Here is a 16,555-nt window from a genome sequence, read left to right on the forward strand (position 1 = left end):
TCTGCACAGGCGGTCCAAATTAGGGCGTAACCGAGTTTTTCCGCGTGGAGGCAGCGACGGGCGGAGGTTTTGAGCGAAAGCGTTTTGTTTGGAATTTCCAAGCGGGCTCCGCGTCCCGCGACGCCTGGCGTCGGGACGCGCGGCACCCTCGGCGTCTATTCAGGGCTGTCCAACGATTCGCGGCCGCAATATTTTTGTGCTTTTCCGAGCTTTCGGAGGCGGCGGGCGTGGGCCATTGCGTGGGCAGCGGCGTTGGCCAACCCTGGAGCATCTCCGTGCCCATGTTGGGTAGCGTCGGCTAGGGAACGGACGTTATATCTGGCGTCGCGACGCTTCCAGACCTCAGCCGCTCCGCAGCCGCCCGCCGATTCACTACCCACCCCGACGGTTAGTACCCGCGATTATATACGCGAAACTTATTCGCGATATTTCTGCAGTTTTATCAAGTTACGTTTTCGTTACGCTGGTCAAAGTAAGATCGACGATTGCATTTATTCTGAAGGATTTTCTTGTAAATTTCACACATTTTGAGAAAGCGTCTGGATTTCAAGTATCTCGAGATTTTGTTATTGCAAATATTATACCATCGTCGATCGAGTTGCGAATTAATTCAAAGTCTGATAATATCGTTTTGGCAATTTAGTCACGATCGGTTACTGATGCAGTGCGTTCAAGTTTTTACGTCCGCACGTATTATAGAGTTGCATATTATACACCGCGAGGATGCAGTAATTGTGGCACAATTTGGTGACGCACGAATTTAAGCACGTGTCAAATTGTTGTGATATTGTTGTTATTGAGTATATGAAGAACACCGTGACGACCTAGCTGACGATTTTCATCACACTCGCATTTATACATTGAATCTTCGATTAGTCTGTCGGTTTTTCTTCATATTGTTCTTTTGCTTCTTACGTTAACTTATTTTTACTGCCTGATAGAGTGGTTCAAACGTATTACTTCATTCCGAGAATTAAAGGAGTTGATACCGCGAGATTGTTACTACACGCACCAGCATTACGCTGGAACTGTACAAACCTATCAACCATTCGAGTAGCTTCATTCTATCGAGTTCACAATTTTTTCAAGACTAATTCAAGAGCAAACGATTCGTTAAAGAGAGAGGTCAGTTCTCAATGAAGAAATAAATGGTTAATTTGTCGTGTCACCACTCGCTACAATACTGACAGTGAGCATCCGAATGGTATACATATATATACCGATACACAATGTGACTTCTTTCATTCTCGATACTCGGTACAGCCGTCCTTGCAAAATTCTATTTCATCGATTGCCAAGCGTACACAGGGAACCATGTACCGGAAACTTAAATTTAAAGTTCCTTCAATAATTTGTGCTATCATTTCTTTGCAGAGACAAATAAACAAGATCCAAGATGTGTGACGACGAAGTAGCAGCTCTGGTCGTAGACAATGGCTCCGGTATGTGCAAGGCCGGTTTCGCCGGAGACGACGCGCCCCGCGCCGTCTTCCCCTCGATCGTCGGTCGCCCCCGTCACCAGGGAGTGATGGTCGGTATGGGACAGAAGGACAGCTACGTCGGTGACGAGGCACAGAGCAAGAGAGGTATCCTCACCCTGAAATACCCGATCGAACACGGCATCATCACCAACTGGGACGACATGGAGAAGATCTGGCATCACACCTTCTACAACGAGCTGCGCGTCGCCCCCGAGGAGCACCCCGTCCTCCTGACCGAGGCTCCCCTGAACCCGAAGGCTAACCGCGAGAAGATGACGCAGATCATGTTCGAGACGTTCAACAGCCCCGCGATGTACGTCGCCATCCAGGCCGTCCTCTCCCTCTACGCTTCCGGTCGTACCACCGGTATCGTCCTCGACTCCGGTGACGGCGTCTCCCACACCGTCCCCATCTACGAAGGTTACGCCCTGCCCCACGCCATCCTCCGTCTGGACCTCGCCGGTCGCGACCTCACCGACTACCTCATGAAGATCCTGACCGAGCGCGGATACTCCTTCACCACGACCGCCGAGCGAGAAATCGTCCGCGACATCAAGGAGAAGCTCTGCTACGTCGCCCTCGACTTCGAGCAGGAGATGGCCACGGCCGCGGCCAGCACCTCCCTCGAGAAGAGCTACGAGCTTCCCGACGGACAGGTCATCACCATCGGCAACGAGAGGTTCCGCACCCCCGAGGCCCTCTTCCAGCCCTCTTTTCTGGGTATGGAATCCTGCGGCATCCACGAGACCGTCTACAACTCGATCATGAAGTGCGACGTCGACATCCGTAAGGACCTCTACGCCAACAACGTCCTCTCCGGAGGTACCACCATGTACCCCGGTATCGCCGACCGTATGCAGAAGGAGATCACCGCCCTCGCTCCCTCGACGATCAAGATCAAGATCATCGCTCCCCCCGAAAGGAAGTACTCCGTATGGATCGGTGGATCCATCCTCGCCTCCCTCTCCACCTTCCAGCAGATGTGGATCTCCAAGCAGGAGTACGACGAGTCCGGCCCTGGAATCGTCCACCGCAAGTGCTTCTAAGCGGTTTAACCCCGTGCCAAAAAATTCGACAAATTTTAACCGTCGCGACCCTTGCGGGAATAACCACCACTCTCGCATTCCCGCACTACAAGAAAATGCTGCTACAACAACACGTCAAGATCATCAATATCATCAACGTCATCATTCATCGAATCATTATCATTGGCGTCGTCTGTCTATGACGTCACAGTTCATATATACTCTCATCTCGTCTCGAAACGCTCCCAAAGAAGCCGAAAATTTCTTTGACACGGAAAGAGCTAAAAAAGCGGACGGCGGCGGTGGCTCTCCGTACAGCGCGTCACCCGAGGCCGGTTAGGCTTATCTCATTGCCAACAACGAGGAAATCACACCTCCTCTCTCCCTCCCCCTTATTTTCTCCGAAAATTAAACTGCAAATGCTGCTGGAAGGAAACGAAGACAAGAGGAGAAGAACAAACAACAACTAAAACACTCCTGAAAGGGTAAAAGCGATCCGGGAAGGGTCTCTCTCTCTCTCTCCCTTTCTCTCTTTCGTCTTACAAGCGACGCGAAGACGCACCCGGGGATCGCAGCACACGGCGTACCTGCAACTGGGGGACGGGATTATCGCCGGTATTAAGACAAGCTCGGTTAGCTCCGGGCGACGCGACGCTATTATTTACCTGTCTCGTGAGAGATTCTGCCCTCGCCTTATAAATTGATTAAAACTTATCTAAACGTAACTATATGTCTATGCATATATATACACACTAGTCTGCTAACAAAAAGCAAACCAACCAATATATATATATGTAATACTATTTTAATTTATTTTGTAAATATTATACATTATATTATTGTTATATACGTCAAAAATCACGGCAAATATACATTATCTCACACTATACGTATACCTGCACTGTATATCAGAAACCACACCCTATACAACAGTATCATCTTCTCTTCGTATCCCGCCTCCTTCGTCCTCTGACCCAATTCTCTTATTGCCAATAAAATTTTTTCAACACCAGGTCCACGCGCCAAGCTCAAACCATTAATAATAATTCTTGTATCATTATTTTTAACTTTAAGTTTAGAACACGACACGATGGTTAAAAGATCTGCTAATTATCGTTGCTTGCTTGAAAAAATAACCTCAATGTTAATCGAAAACGTATGTATTTCACGTATCTCAATCAGTCAATGATATTATCTGGGTATAATTTCGCGTTTACGCTTCTTACCCACCGATCGTATAATTAGCCGCAGCTCTTTCCAACTGGGCGTGTGTGATTCGCTATTCGGACAAGTCGACAACACCGCAGGCCTGAATTTCATAAATTCTAACTTCTCCCAGGATAACTGCAAGGAACGCAGAAGAACTCTGCTTATAGGCTGTTGCCAGGGTCTCATCTAGTATTCCGTATTTCCCAGTGCGCACCTAGTTCTGGCCATGGAAACGAAGCGTTTGAAATTTTATTTTTAAATCAAAGATAAGAGGGAGATTCGTCGGGTTTCGCTCTGCTCTTCCTTCTCTCTCTCCCTCCATCTCTTTCCTTGCTTCGGTCCACTCCGCGAGAGATATTTTTAATTTTCATCGAGGTACCACACAAATAGGACCAGCCCTCGCCGGTGAAGAGTCTATGCGGTACACATCCAATATTAGTTACATCTTACAATAATTCACCTCAAACGAGCCGCCATCCACTCCTAGTTCAAGCAATCCATATTCCGAATTAGCATCAAATAGATAACCTATTTCCAATTCGACTGAAAAAGCTTCTACTCCGTCACGATTTCCCTATAAACCTATGAAAAATCGTACACGAGTCTTAAATAGTCGCTAGTCGCTTCTCGGTCCCATCCAAGGCCCCCTGTTTTTAGGTTAGGTACTCGACAAACGTACGCAGCCCCCGAACCTCGAGCCTTAGATGGCGGGCGGAAAGAATTGTCAGTTATCATATCACAACGGCGGTTCTCGGCTCCTCCGACGTCGACGTCTTCCTCGACGGAGCGGAGATGATGGACCAGGGATGGGGAGGGGGGAGAAACGCCGCGTTACATGTCCTATACGCATACTCGCGCCTCCCCAACTGCCACCGAATGAACGGTTGGTTGGTTAGCCGAGCGATCTATTCCCGGAGCTGACACGTAATCGCAAAACATTGCACCCACAGCAACGGCCAACTGCCTTTTTTGGCCGGTTCTTGCAGCCCGCCGACCGATCCATAGATCGATCGCCCCCCGCCCCTGACGGTTATAATTTCTTGCTCAATGATTGTCAACTTCCGATCTTACCATGCTGAGTACACGTCGCGGTATAATTAAACGCACCGACGTCGACGTCGTGCATGTATTGCGAATTGCTGCGACCCTCGGTTTCTTCGTTTCGAGTCCGAATCCCTCCTCCCGCCCCCCTCTTTTTCTGGCAGGTCTACAGCAAGCTATACAGGATCCGAGATTTTGAAAACATTAATATGCCTATATTTCTAAAGTGGGAAGGAAAATGTTGAAGAGGGGCGGGGGGGGGGGGGGGGTTCTTCGGGTGTACGCGAAGAGCCAAGATAGCCTTGTGTGTGGGAGAGAGAGAGGGACGTTGACGAAATTAGAGTAGATTTCGAAGGTCGTTACCAAATTTTTGAGTTTTAAATAGGTAGCGCGAAATGCGAAAGAGCACAGGTTAAAGCAGAAGAGATTTTTTTGTTGCCTTTCCTTCTTTTTTTTAGATGGTGGAATCGCAATTCTTCATCGGATATGGTGAAAATAATGTCCAAGGCTGAGAACACGAAGAGCGTAACCCACAGTTTTTTCGTAATCGATGATTTTACTGGCACAAAAACATATGCGACAAAAATGAAAAAAAGTAAATTTACATTTGATGGGGAAAATATTGGGGTTAGAACTTCTTAGCCCTTGATAGATGGATTTTCTCATTTTTGGTATCAGACATTTGGAACGAATCCTGATGTAAAAGCAATGAGGTTTCGATTTTCTGCGACTGATAATTACTGCATCAAATTCGTGTGGCAAATTACAATTTAATGAAATTTCAACGATTTGAAATAACGACGGACATGGAAAGAATCGAACACTTCTCGAGATTCTAGTAATTAATATAACCAGTTAAAAAAATGTCTGAAATCGAATCGGGTGAGAAAATAACACAGGTTTAAAATGGTGAAGGTAAACAGTAAACAGCACACGTCGCCTAGCGATTTGTCTATGTCGCTGTCCTGTCTCATCTGCCAAGGAATAGCAAATAGATTTGAACAAGTGAGTCAATCGGTATCTTCGGAAATGGTTCCAAATTTAGTGTCAAACATATGAGTAGCATTTTTTAATATTCCTTAACCATGTCACTTCGTTCAATGAACCAGAAACTACGATTATGTGATACTTGGTCATAGAAAATAAATAGATACAATCAAAATAAGTCCATTCCAGGTCTAGATTTGTCATGGCACTCTGATTGATTGACGTCATTCTATTTTTCAATTAATTAAAATGACAGAGACACTGATGAAGAATTCCGTAGCCCTAGACTTTCGCCTTGACACAAATTAGCCGTTTAAGTCTCTTCCGCTTTGCCGTTAGCTGTGATCTGTGAAGTTCTTTCTGTTATAATATGGAAGTTGAAATGATGCCTGCAAATCAACGCGACGTAACTTTCGATTAAACCCACGTTTATTACTACAATTTAACGGTTCTCCGAGGATATTGTGGACAGGAAGTAGCCTCTACAATTTTTGCATCCGCATGTTTGTACCCTGCGTGTAAAGATTTTCCCCGAAATCGAATCAGCACTTCGGCTTAAAGTGTAACGAATACTTTTAAACAGTCTACATTAAACATTTCAGCAAAGTTTCTTTTACTCATAGAATTAAGATGTCTTTCTGAAGCGCAGAGATTTCCACATGTGAAACCAACATAAAATAATATAATCATAATTGGTCATTTTCAGTGGGACTGTGATGAATCATTATTGCTGCGGATCGACTAACCAATTCCAGATTTAATTACAACCTGATCGCAACTGCACTATTCTATTAAGCAATAATGATTTATACCCTGATCGGGTAAAACGCAATTGATAGAATATGTATTCTAGGGTGGTTAATTTTTTTACTTTTTTTTTTCTTCTAAGGTGCCACTTGAAAAATTTGTGACAAATACCGAAAACAAAAGTTGTCGTAAAACTTGGAGGAGGTATGAAAAAGTTTAGAGGTCGCTACCAATTATTGCAATATTTTTTATTTATTTTTATGAGTACACCTTACGGACTTGTATATATATTAGTTTATTTTTTCGTATCGTGGTTCCGTTAATCATTATTCGTCAAAATCAGTACCGAAAACGAAACAAAGACATCAAGATGATGCGATACTCCTATTTCGGTAACGAAAAACTGATATCCAAAATATCTCCGAGACGATTAATCTTTTGGGCTAAAAAACGAGAACAGCAAACTGCGGAATTATTAGGCGCAGTTTGGTGTTGATTGTCGAACGATTAATTGGACCACGATGGAAAAAAATAAAAATAAGTCGCATAAAACTAAATAAAAAAAAATATTACAAAAACCGGTAGCGACCTCTAAATATATTCCTATCTCGTCCAAGTTTTTTTTTTTTCAGTATTTGTAACAAATTTTGCGAGTAGCACTTAAAAAAAAAAAACGTTAAAAAATGAACCACTCTCGTCGTATACCAAGTCTCGAGAGGATCCGATGACAGAATGACTTAATAAATGTCTATGGATTTCCAAAGTTGCAACGCGAAGGAATTAAGGCGACTTGCGAACACCTTGCGTGGAACGAAAAATATGATATGACGGGCGAGCGGTAGGTAAGTGAATAGGTGAAAGAGGAAGGCGTCGGCTCCTGGAGGAAGCCGCCTAGTTCGGCGACGCCGCGACGCCTCCGCCGCCTGCACCCCCGACGCCCGCGAATCTCCTCCACCGTCGAGATGCCCGAGAGGCGCGCCTTTTTCGTTCCTGTCGGGGTAGCCCCGTCGCATTTCGATGCGTGGGCGTATAAACGAGAGCATATATTTGACGTCGGGAGGGTTTTCGGCACAGACGCCGCTCCACTCTGTCCCGTGCACGGTACGTACCATACGGCTGACCAGCCGCAGCTCGATCCATCCCATACCCACCTACGGGGTCCAGGGGATATATCGGATATTTTTGGATACTTGTGGATAATTTTGTACCATCGACGCCCGTGTTTGGACATTGGAAGTTGGATATTGGATAACGGAGATATAGTGAACCATAATAACCGGAGGACCATTTTATAGCCGAGTGCGAACCGCGGTCAAGTTCTTTTTACAATTTTTCTTTTCAAACATTTTTCCTCGTCGATCCCGATTATTGCTCACTCAATATCATATCGCGCCTTTCGTCCGGTTTATATAATTCGACAGATATAGATCAAAGTTTTTGCGCGGTCGATTAATAATACTTTCTTTACGGAAAATTTTCAACTTTTCATAATTATCAATTGGGTAAATTGTTAATTCACTCTCTTTGAGCTTGTAGTAAAAAAATTAACCGTAATATGTGTCGGTGATACTGTAATGTGATGCAAGAATTCTTCGCGGGCGAATTGGATTGATCAAGCCACATTTCCGGTTTCTATTTTTCGATTTCGTGGCAAGCAGCGATAATGAAATTTTCTATCTTCACCCGCAATATATCCAAAAGTATCCGGCCGAACGATAAACGTATAATAACGACTAATTCCTATTTTCTAAGTATACTCAGAGCAGTTAATTATAGTTGAGAAGATAAAAAAAAAAAACGATAACGACGTACTCGAATCTGTCGTAAAGTGCAGTTTTAATCGATACTGGAACAAAAGTAATTCAGTGAGAACCTCGATCAAACAATAAGTCTTACTAATCCAAATAGTTTTTTGAGAAGCTCTTCGGCCTCGTCGATTTTTTTCTGAACATACATTCGGTAAAATATTACTAAACAAGGTTTATCAAAATATTGCATTATGCATCTGCTGCACTTTCGTATCACGCACGCGTTTCCGCTGCGTCGAACTCACCGGGTGAGGAAATGTGCAACCCCAAATCGCGTTTCCCGAAGCTGAGTAAATTTTTGTATGAGATAAATTCACTGACTGGCGAAAAAAAAGTGTCGACGTATAAATTGGGACCAATTTTACTTAACGTCGCTACACTGTTAAAAAAAATTAAACTAAAGATAAGTCCCGTCAGGTCCACTTGATATTTGTGTTATTCGTTATACTTTTGACGATAGTAAAAATGACACAAATTTTTGTAATTTTAACTTTCAAGTTGTCATATCAACGTGCAATGCGTAATTTTTCCTCTTTTTTTCACCCGGTAGTACATTAAAAAATGGTCAAATCAACCCGAAAATTTTCACTCAGTTACCAGAGGATTTACATTTTTTTGCCGATACATTAATTTTTTCCCATAATTCGTAACTTGCGGTATAATTGACGCGATAATGACTCCTTTTTTTAACTGTGCCAATCGTCGACGGCAACGCGGGAGCATTTTGCATTTTTTTCGCTGGACCCCTGGTTCAGCGAGTCAAAGTCAAAGTAAATAACGACGTAGGAAGGCGCAGACTCCCTTGGAGAACAGAGCTTGCGCTTATACGGAGCGTCGCGATCTGCGTACGATGTCGAATTTCTAAAGATAGCACGCGCGGACCGAAAATAAAATAGCATAGTGCCGCGCTAGGGTTCTCCTTATGTCGACGGGTCTTCTGGTAGCAGCCGCCATCCTTCCTTAGTACCGTTTTCTATATATCTAAATAAATTATTTGCCTCATCCTGTAACCTCGGACCTATTTTAGCGTCGCACTTCGAACTTTGCTATTTTATACATTCATTTTCGATTATAAATGTTTAATTTTTTTTTTTTTTTTTCGTTTTTCCTGTTTGACTTGATTAATCATTTTCATTCTGAACGTTCTGAGTCATTCTACAGTGGATTTATTTTTGAATTCACCAGTACAAGGGGGTAGTTTGAATTTCGATTAAATTCCCAGGTGAATAATCGACGTTGTGATATTGTAGATGCGCGCTTTCCGTTACAGTTTTATGATACACTGTAAACTATTGGTACGGGGATGAACATTTCTTGCACGGTTTTGTCAGAAGGTGCAACGGGCGCGAAGAAATTGGTCTTCTGTGTGACACGCCGAGTTTGTGTAATATTTTGGGTTGGAAAAAGTAGTTTTTCCGCAAGAATACGTTGATCCATTCGGGGGTGAAGACGGAAGCAGATAGGTATAACGGTGAGATTATTCACTCCCATTCAGCCGGTCCATGCGTTACAAACTGGCAAAGTGTTGGTGAATCAAGTCAATTGATGGCTGGTCGTAGAAGCATAGAATGCTCAAGATCGTTGTTACATTTGTTACAGATCCTAGAGAAAAAGAAAAAAAGAAACCACCACAATGTGTGACGACGAAGTAGCAGCTCTGGTCGTAGACAATGGCTCCGGTATGTGCAAGGCCGGTTTCGCCGGAGACGACGCGCCCCGCGCCGTCTTCCCCTCGATCGTCGGTCGCCCCCGTCACCAGGGAGTGATGGTCGGTATGGGACAGAAGGACAGCTACGTCGGTGACGAGGCACAGAGCAAGAGAGGTATCCTCACCCTGAAATACCCGATCGAACACGGCATCATCACCAACTGGGACGACATGGAGAAGATCTGGCACCACACCTTCTACAACGAGCTGCGCGTCGCCCCCGAGGAGCACCCCGTCCTCCTGACCGAGGCTCCCCTGAACCCGAAGGCTAACCGCGAGAAGATGACGCAGATCATGTTCGAGACGTTCAACAGCCCCGCGATGTACGTCGCCATCCAGGCCGTCCTCTCCCTCTACGCTTCCGGTCGTACCACCGGTATCGTCCTCGACTCCGGTGACGGCGTCTCCCACACCGTCCCCATCTACGAAGGTTACGCCCTGCCCCACGCCATCCTCCGTCTGGACCTCGCCGGTCGCGACCTCACCGACTACCTCATGAAGATCCTGACCGAGCGCGGATACTCCTTCACCACGACCGCCGAGCGAGAAATCGTCCGCGACATCAAGGAGAAGCTCTGCTACGTCGCCCTCGACTTCGAGCAGGAGATGGCCACGGCCGCGGCCAGCACCTCCCTCGAGAAGAGCTACGAGCTTCCCGACGGACAGGTCATCACCATCGGCAACGAGAGGTTCCGCACCCCCGAGGCCCTCTTCCAGCCCTCTTTCCTGGGTATGGAATCCTGCGGCATCCACGAGACCGTCTACAACTCGATCATGAAGTGCGACGTCGACATCCGTAAGGACCTCTACGCCAACAACGTCCTCTCCGGAGGTACCACCATGTACCCCGGTATCGCCGACCGTATGCAGAAGGAGATCACCGCCCTCGCTCCCTCGACGATCAAGATCAAGATCATCGCTCCCCCCGAAAGGAAGTACTCCGTATGGATCGGTGGATCCATCCTCGCCTCCCTCTCCACCTTCCAGCAGATGTGGATCTCCAAGCAGGAGTACGACGAGTCCGGCCCTGGAATCGTCCACCGCAAGTGCTTCTAAGCGGTTCGCCATCAACACATGCACTTTTCCTATCAATTCACTGTATCGCCGTACCGCCGTTTCATCTGCTCCTCTACTGCTTTACTTCTTGTATGTAGAGTGTTTCTCGGCAACGGTAGTAATCATAACACAAACGTCATCTTTTGTATATAAGTTTACTTCAATGCAATAAACATAATCTTATATTCTTACAGTGGACGAATTTATACTGATTTTGAAAAATTAAACCCGTCCCCTGGTTTCAGTGTAAAATAACACCTCGGTATTTATTACTTGACCGTCAAAAATACTTCAAGTATATCTACTTCATCGACAATTGCATTTTCTCTCTTCATCAGTATTGCTGTATAGTCTGGGTCACGAAATCGTCGCGCTCATTAGTTTAACCCACGACACAAAGTAGGCCGCGCTATAAAATTAGCCCAAATACCGTTCTACCCCTCGGAACAAAGATCGCGCGAGGATGCGGTTTGAAAATTACGTATAACTGCTGCGATCACCGTCTAATTTTTTCCGCTTTCGCAAATACTAATAGTATCGGTCAATGATGTACCAAAATACAAGAAGTTGTAGCTCAATTCGTCTAGATCAACCAAACACTTCGCAAAAAACTTTCGAATCTCCGTCAATCACTGCTATTCCAATAATCACCTTATAAATACACAAATAATCTCAACGACCCGTGCAATCATCTATCAATCAGTACCGAATCGATGCGAGAGAACTTCGCGAATCCTTAATAACACCGTAGAGTAAGACCGACCACAAGGAGGTGCAAGAACACTGCAGTAAACAAATTTGTACAATACATACTTCCAACTATAACATAAGTGTGAACAGGGCAAACCAGCACACGAAATATTGGCGAGGTGTGATTACCTCCCGAAGTAAATAAATCTGATAGGAAATCATGCCAGGAACGAAAAGGTGCGAAAAAAAAAGAATCTCCGAGACGATCATCAACCGGGAGAAATAAAGTCTGGGAATCCTTGGTGACCTCGGGACTCGTGCGTATCCACAATTATTCACACATGCATACCAATAAGTAGACAGGAAATTAATTTTCTCTTTCGATGCAGAGACGGAGCTAGTCGTCCTCCTGGATAAAGAAAGAGACGCCTCATCGCCCTCGCCCTTCGGAGAATAATCCGAAGCCTTCTCCTTCCGCTCTTTGTCTCCTCGGCGAAGATCGCCTCCCGGGTAGCCTCAACGGCTGCAGGCTCGTCGTCACCCGTTGCAGCTCTTCCTCTGCATGACAGTCCGTCGGGTGCTGCTACCACCCCCCCACCCCCCTGCACCCCCTCCTGCCCCCCCCCCCCCCCCCCCCGGAGGGGCAAGCCGCCTTATTTGGATCCCGGGGGCGTCGCGGCGCTGGGCACCGCGTGTGAGAGAAGAGAACCAGGGCTGTGTTGGTGCGCACGAAGACAAAGACTCCCTCATCGAGCACCTATGGTCTAGCCCTGCACGACGACGCCGGCGCCGGCAAGTACGTGTGAGAGCAGATTTCCATGTAAGGGGCGGATGGCTATTTTCGTCGGCTAACCGTTATGGATATAGGGAGGCTGCGACGCCTGCAACGCGCCACTCGCTGCTCGCTCTTGCACTACACGATTGCCTCGGCGCGTCCTCGACTTTTTAACAATTAAACGGTACGGAACTATTGTAACTACCATCGGTTCACCATCTTAACACGCAGACTGCGATATCGTCCCGGTCCTCGAATACCTACTTCGCTAATTGAGTTATCAGTGCGTTTTAACGTTGTTTGAACAGTAGCGCGGTTTATACATCGAAGTGTTTTTCATACTTGGTTAATTAATACGAGTTTTATATAAGATTTTAAGCTTATGCAGTTCGACACGGATTTCTGTCGGTCTTTATAAGCACTCAGAATTACGTATCGCTTCTCCGCACACAGGGAATACTGTAACTATCATCCAGTCGTGAATTTGGTAGATTTCGATTTTGATTGTCCTTTACTTTGATTGGTTACGAAATTTTTATCCCTGATTTCACGCTTGGCGAAAATTAAATGGCTCATTGGGTTGATTATATACGCTCATGGTAAAAGTGCGAATACTTGTTGTAGGAATATTGTGTCAGGTGTGGAAGACTCTCAGTCCGATTACTTATCTCTTCTTTCAAGTTATTCAAAAAGTTAAAGCTGGTGGATACCTTCTGTTCTACCCGGGAATCCTAAGGCAAAATCAATCGTCTTATAAGTCGATTTAAAAACGCGTTGTAAGATTTCGTGATACTTAAAAACCGACTGAGCTAGTCGTGCGAAGGATAAAGTAACGCGATAAAATACTGAGTCTGTTTGGCTGTTCGAAAGAAAAAATCTTACACTGAGAGTCGAGATCCGCATCAAAGGGTGGGATAAAATCTGTTGGCACTTGTCTGGAATTGGATTAAGTAAAAAAGGGCTGATTACGGATATTGGGGGAGTATACACGGCTTGATATGGGATATTCCATAGAGACATAGAGTAGAAGGGATGTTCTTCTGTTGCAATTCTATCGCACAAGTTTTTTAAATCAGTTCTTCGAAGTAATATTGAGTAAAGTTCGGAATTCGTCAAGTCCTTACCGTCGATCAGGCCCTTCGAATTTTGACGTAGAAATGTATTCTACATTTACCACACTCATTTGATCAGCAGTATCCGACAAATTCTATTTCAATATTTGTGAAAATGAGTTTCTTTTTCTTCGAAATATTCAATCCAGAATGGAAAGAATTATTTTGTTATAAAATCATCTTCAATGCAATTCTAAATTGTAACAGTACAAATATGTACTACACATTCAAAGAAGATGCATTAAAAGTACGTGTGGTGTAGAACGACACTGGTTCTTTGGACAAAAACTCCTCTTCATTTTTCAAGATGAATGATCGAAAAGTTTCACATTCAAAGTAGCCTGACCGTCGGAGTCATCGTCGTCGTAATCTAGTGTGATTTTTTTAGAATGAATTTTTTTTTCAAGTGCATAAATTGTGGACCGGGATTATGAGACTGCGGAGTAATGATTCTTAGCTGGCGACTTGCCCAACCGCTTCAATACGCCAACCGTGAGATAACCGTGTCTTTCTGTATTACAGCATCCACTAGTACTAACCACCAATCAAAATGTGTGACGATGATGTTGCGGCACTTGTCGTTGACAATGGATCCGGTATGTGCAAGGCTGGATTCGCTGGCGATGACGCTCCCCGAGCCGTATTTCCCAGCATCGTTGGTCGTCCTCGTCATCAGGTTGGTTCCTGTTTCCTTTTATCTTTCATCGTATATTTGCCCGCCTGTAAATCATATTATATGCCAAGGCTTGCGAGAAATTAATACAGCTTGCTTCTCGATTACCATAACTAATCTTATCCTTACCACAGGGTGTGATGGTCGGTATGGGGCAGAAGGACAGCTACGTGGGTGACGAGGCACAGAGCAAGAGAGGTATCCTCACCCTGAAATACCCGATCGAACACGGCATCATCACCAACTGGGACGACATGGAGAAGATCTGGCACCACACCTTCTACAACGAGCTGCGCGTCGCCCCCGAGGAGCACCCCGTCCTCCTGACCGAGGCTCCCCTGAACCCGAAGGCTAACCGCGAGAAGATGACGCAGATCATGTTCGAGACGTTCAACAGCCCCGCGATGTACGTCGCCATCCAGGCCGTCCTCTCCCTCTACGCTTCCGGTCGTACCACCGGTATCGTCCTCGACTCCGGTGACGGCGTCTCCCACACCGTCCCCATCTACGAAGGTTACGCCCTGCCCCACGCCATCCTCCGTCTGGACCTCGCCGGTCGCGACCTCACCGACTACCTCATGAAGATCCTGACCGAGCGCGGATACTCCTTCACCACGACCGCCGAGCGAGAAATCGTCCGCGACATCAAGGAGAAGCTCTGCTACGTCGCCCTCGACTTCGAGCAGGAGATGGCCACGGCAGCGGCCAGCACCTCCCTCGAGAAGAGCTACGAGCTTCCCGACGGACAGGTCATCACCATCGGCAACGAGAGGTTCCGTTGTCCAGAGGCACTCTTCCAACCTTCCTTCCTCGGAATGGAATCCTGCGGTATCCACGAGACCGTCTACAACTCGATCATGAAGTGCGACGTCGACATCCGTAAGGACCTCTACGCCAACACCGTCCTCTCTGGAGGTACCACCATGTACCCCGGTATCGCTGATCGTATGCAGAAGGAGATCACCGCCCTCGCCCCGTCAACGATCAAGATCAAGATCATCGCTCCCCCCGAAAGGAAGTACTCCGTATGGATCGGTGGATCTATCCTCGCCTCCCTCTCCACCTTCCAGCAGATGTGGATCTCCAAGCAGGAGTACGACGAGTCCGGCCCTGGAATCGTCCACCGCAAGTGCTTCTAAATAGATTACCTCATCTTCAAATCGCCTTTCCAATGTTTCTCTACCAGATTAAAAACTGTCAATTAACCAAAAAAAAAAGGAAACGTTATCACGCGGAAGAAAAAAACTACTCAAGTGCCTTTATTATACACATTTATCAGACTGTATTGTACTTTGTAGTTTATACAACTATAATTATTTGTTACGATCATTATTTATTATTACTCTTCATTATTAGCGTATCGCATCTACTGAAATCGTATAATTGTCATCGACAATCTATACGATTTCAATTAACTTTACCGGTCGCGAGCTCATATTGAAGCGGGGCGGCCACTTCCTACTCTATCACTATACCTTAAAATTAATAAAAATTATATCATAATCCAATATTGGCTTGAAATGTGTCCTAAACAATGGCATTTGCAATTTTACAAGTATCCCGTAATCAATTTCACAGGCTCAATTCGAAGCTTGCGTATTGGTACGCATTCTTATACATTTCGTTCACAGCGGGGGGCGGTGGACGCGAGGAGTACGCATATGCGTGCCATGTGCTATCGCAGATACACACGTTGCCGGCACACTCTGTAGTCCGACTTCTTCTTCGCTTACGCTTTAGTACGGGCGTAACTTAACACGAGCATCAAAACCGAGCGACAAGTTAAGAAAACGTAAAAATAGTCTCCGCAGTGTAAATGCCGACTCTTGATGCTGTAACGTACGCAGCGTGCGGACCCCAGCTGTGCCTACCCTTACAAGGCCCCGACCGCCCCGGTGGTCGTGGTAACTGATGTTTATTCTCGAGCCGGATTAAAATTAGCCTCCGCACATATATTTCTAGCCTCGGTGTCCTCGGTCCAGTCTAGCAACGTTGAAGCTTTGTCGATGCGTACATTATTTCCCTTCTCAGCCTATACCAGGCATGCTCCTATATTTCATTATTAGTCTTGTTATCTTCACGGGAAATTCAAATGGCCAAATTATGAAGTCAAACAGTACGTTTTGTACACGCAGTGCGCAATACACATGTTTTTTGCGGAATTTGGGAAGGAACTTCAGAATGCTACTCTACAACAGCCCCTCAGCGGCATTTCTAAGGATGCGTTCCGAAATTAACTCCCA

General features: G+C 45.7%; 3 protein-coding genes across 4 annotated transcripts; all 3 read left to right on the plus strand.

The window, feature by feature from the left end:
• The first annotated feature begins 1,368 nt into the window (after nucleotides 1–1,368).
• LOC124416767 (actin-5, muscle-specific) lies at nucleotides 1,369–11,255 on the plus strand. 2 transcript variants are annotated; one of them, XM_046898102.1, is made up of 2 exons: nucleotides 1,369–1,423; nucleotides 9,959–11,255. In XM_046898102.1, exons 1-2 carry the CDS (start codon nucleotides 1,397–1,399, stop codon nucleotides 11,060–11,062), a joined length of 1,131 nt encoding a protein of 376 aa, XP_046754058.1. In that variant the 5' UTR covers nucleotides 1,369–1,396; the 3' UTR covers nucleotides 11,063–11,255. The 2 variants fall into 2 exon arrangements, with proteins under 2 accessions (XP_046754058.1, XP_046754050.1); XM_046898094.1 differs by lacking the exon at nucleotides 1,369–1,423 and adding an exon at nucleotides 7,442–7,591 and having other exon boundaries at nucleotides 9,898–11,255.
• LOC124416781 (actin-5, muscle-specific) lies at nucleotides 1,397–2,675 on the plus strand. Its single transcript, XM_046898115.1, has one exon. The coding sequence runs from the start codon at nucleotides 1,397–1,399 to the stop codon at nucleotides 2,525–2,527; it is 1,131 nt and encodes a 376-aa protein (XP_046754071.1). The 3' UTR covers nucleotides 2,528–2,675.
• A 1,325-nt stretch (nucleotides 11,256–12,580) lies between the features above and the next one.
• On the plus strand, nucleotides 12,581–15,820 carry LOC124416791 (actin, muscle). The gene is made up of 3 exons (XM_046898127.1): nucleotides 12,581–12,711; nucleotides 14,162–14,315; nucleotides 14,447–15,820. The coding sequence occupies exons 2-3, from the start codon at nucleotides 14,190–14,192 to the stop codon at nucleotides 15,449–15,451; spliced, it is 1,131 nt and encodes a 376-aa protein (XP_046754083.1). The 5' UTR covers nucleotides 12,581–12,711; nucleotides 14,162–14,189; the 3' UTR covers nucleotides 15,452–15,820.
• The last annotated feature ends 735 nt before the right edge of the window (nucleotides 15,821–16,555 follow it).

This window comes from Diprion similis, chromosome 1 (genome assembly GCF_021155765.1).
Source record: "Diprion similis isolate iyDipSimi1 chromosome 1, iyDipSimi1.1, whole genome shotgun sequence".
NCBI lineage: Eukaryota > Metazoa > Arthropoda > Insecta > Hymenoptera > Diprionidae > Diprion > Diprion similis.

Excerpts from the sequence above, each read along its gene's own strand:
- LOC124416767 (XM_046898102.1), top strand. The coding sequence starts at position 1,397 with ATGTGTGACGACGAAGTAGCAGCTCTG. Across the intron at positions 1,424-9,958 it reads ACGACGAAGTAGCAGCTCTG|GTCGTAGACAATGGCTCCGG; the intron begins GTCGTAGACAAT and ends GTAGCAGCTCTG.
- LOC124416781 (XM_046898115.1), top strand. The coding sequence starts at position 1,397 with ATGTGTGACGACGAAGTAGCAGCTCTGGTCGTAGACAATGGCTCCGGT.
- LOC124416791 (XM_046898127.1), top strand. The coding sequence starts at position 14,190 with ATGTGTGACGATGATGTTGCGGCACTTGTCGTTGACAATGGATCCGGT. Across the intron at positions 14,316-14,446 it reads TTGGTCGTCCTCGTCATCAG|GGTGTGATGGTCGGTATGGG; the intron begins GTTGGTTCCTGT and ends TCCTTACCACAG.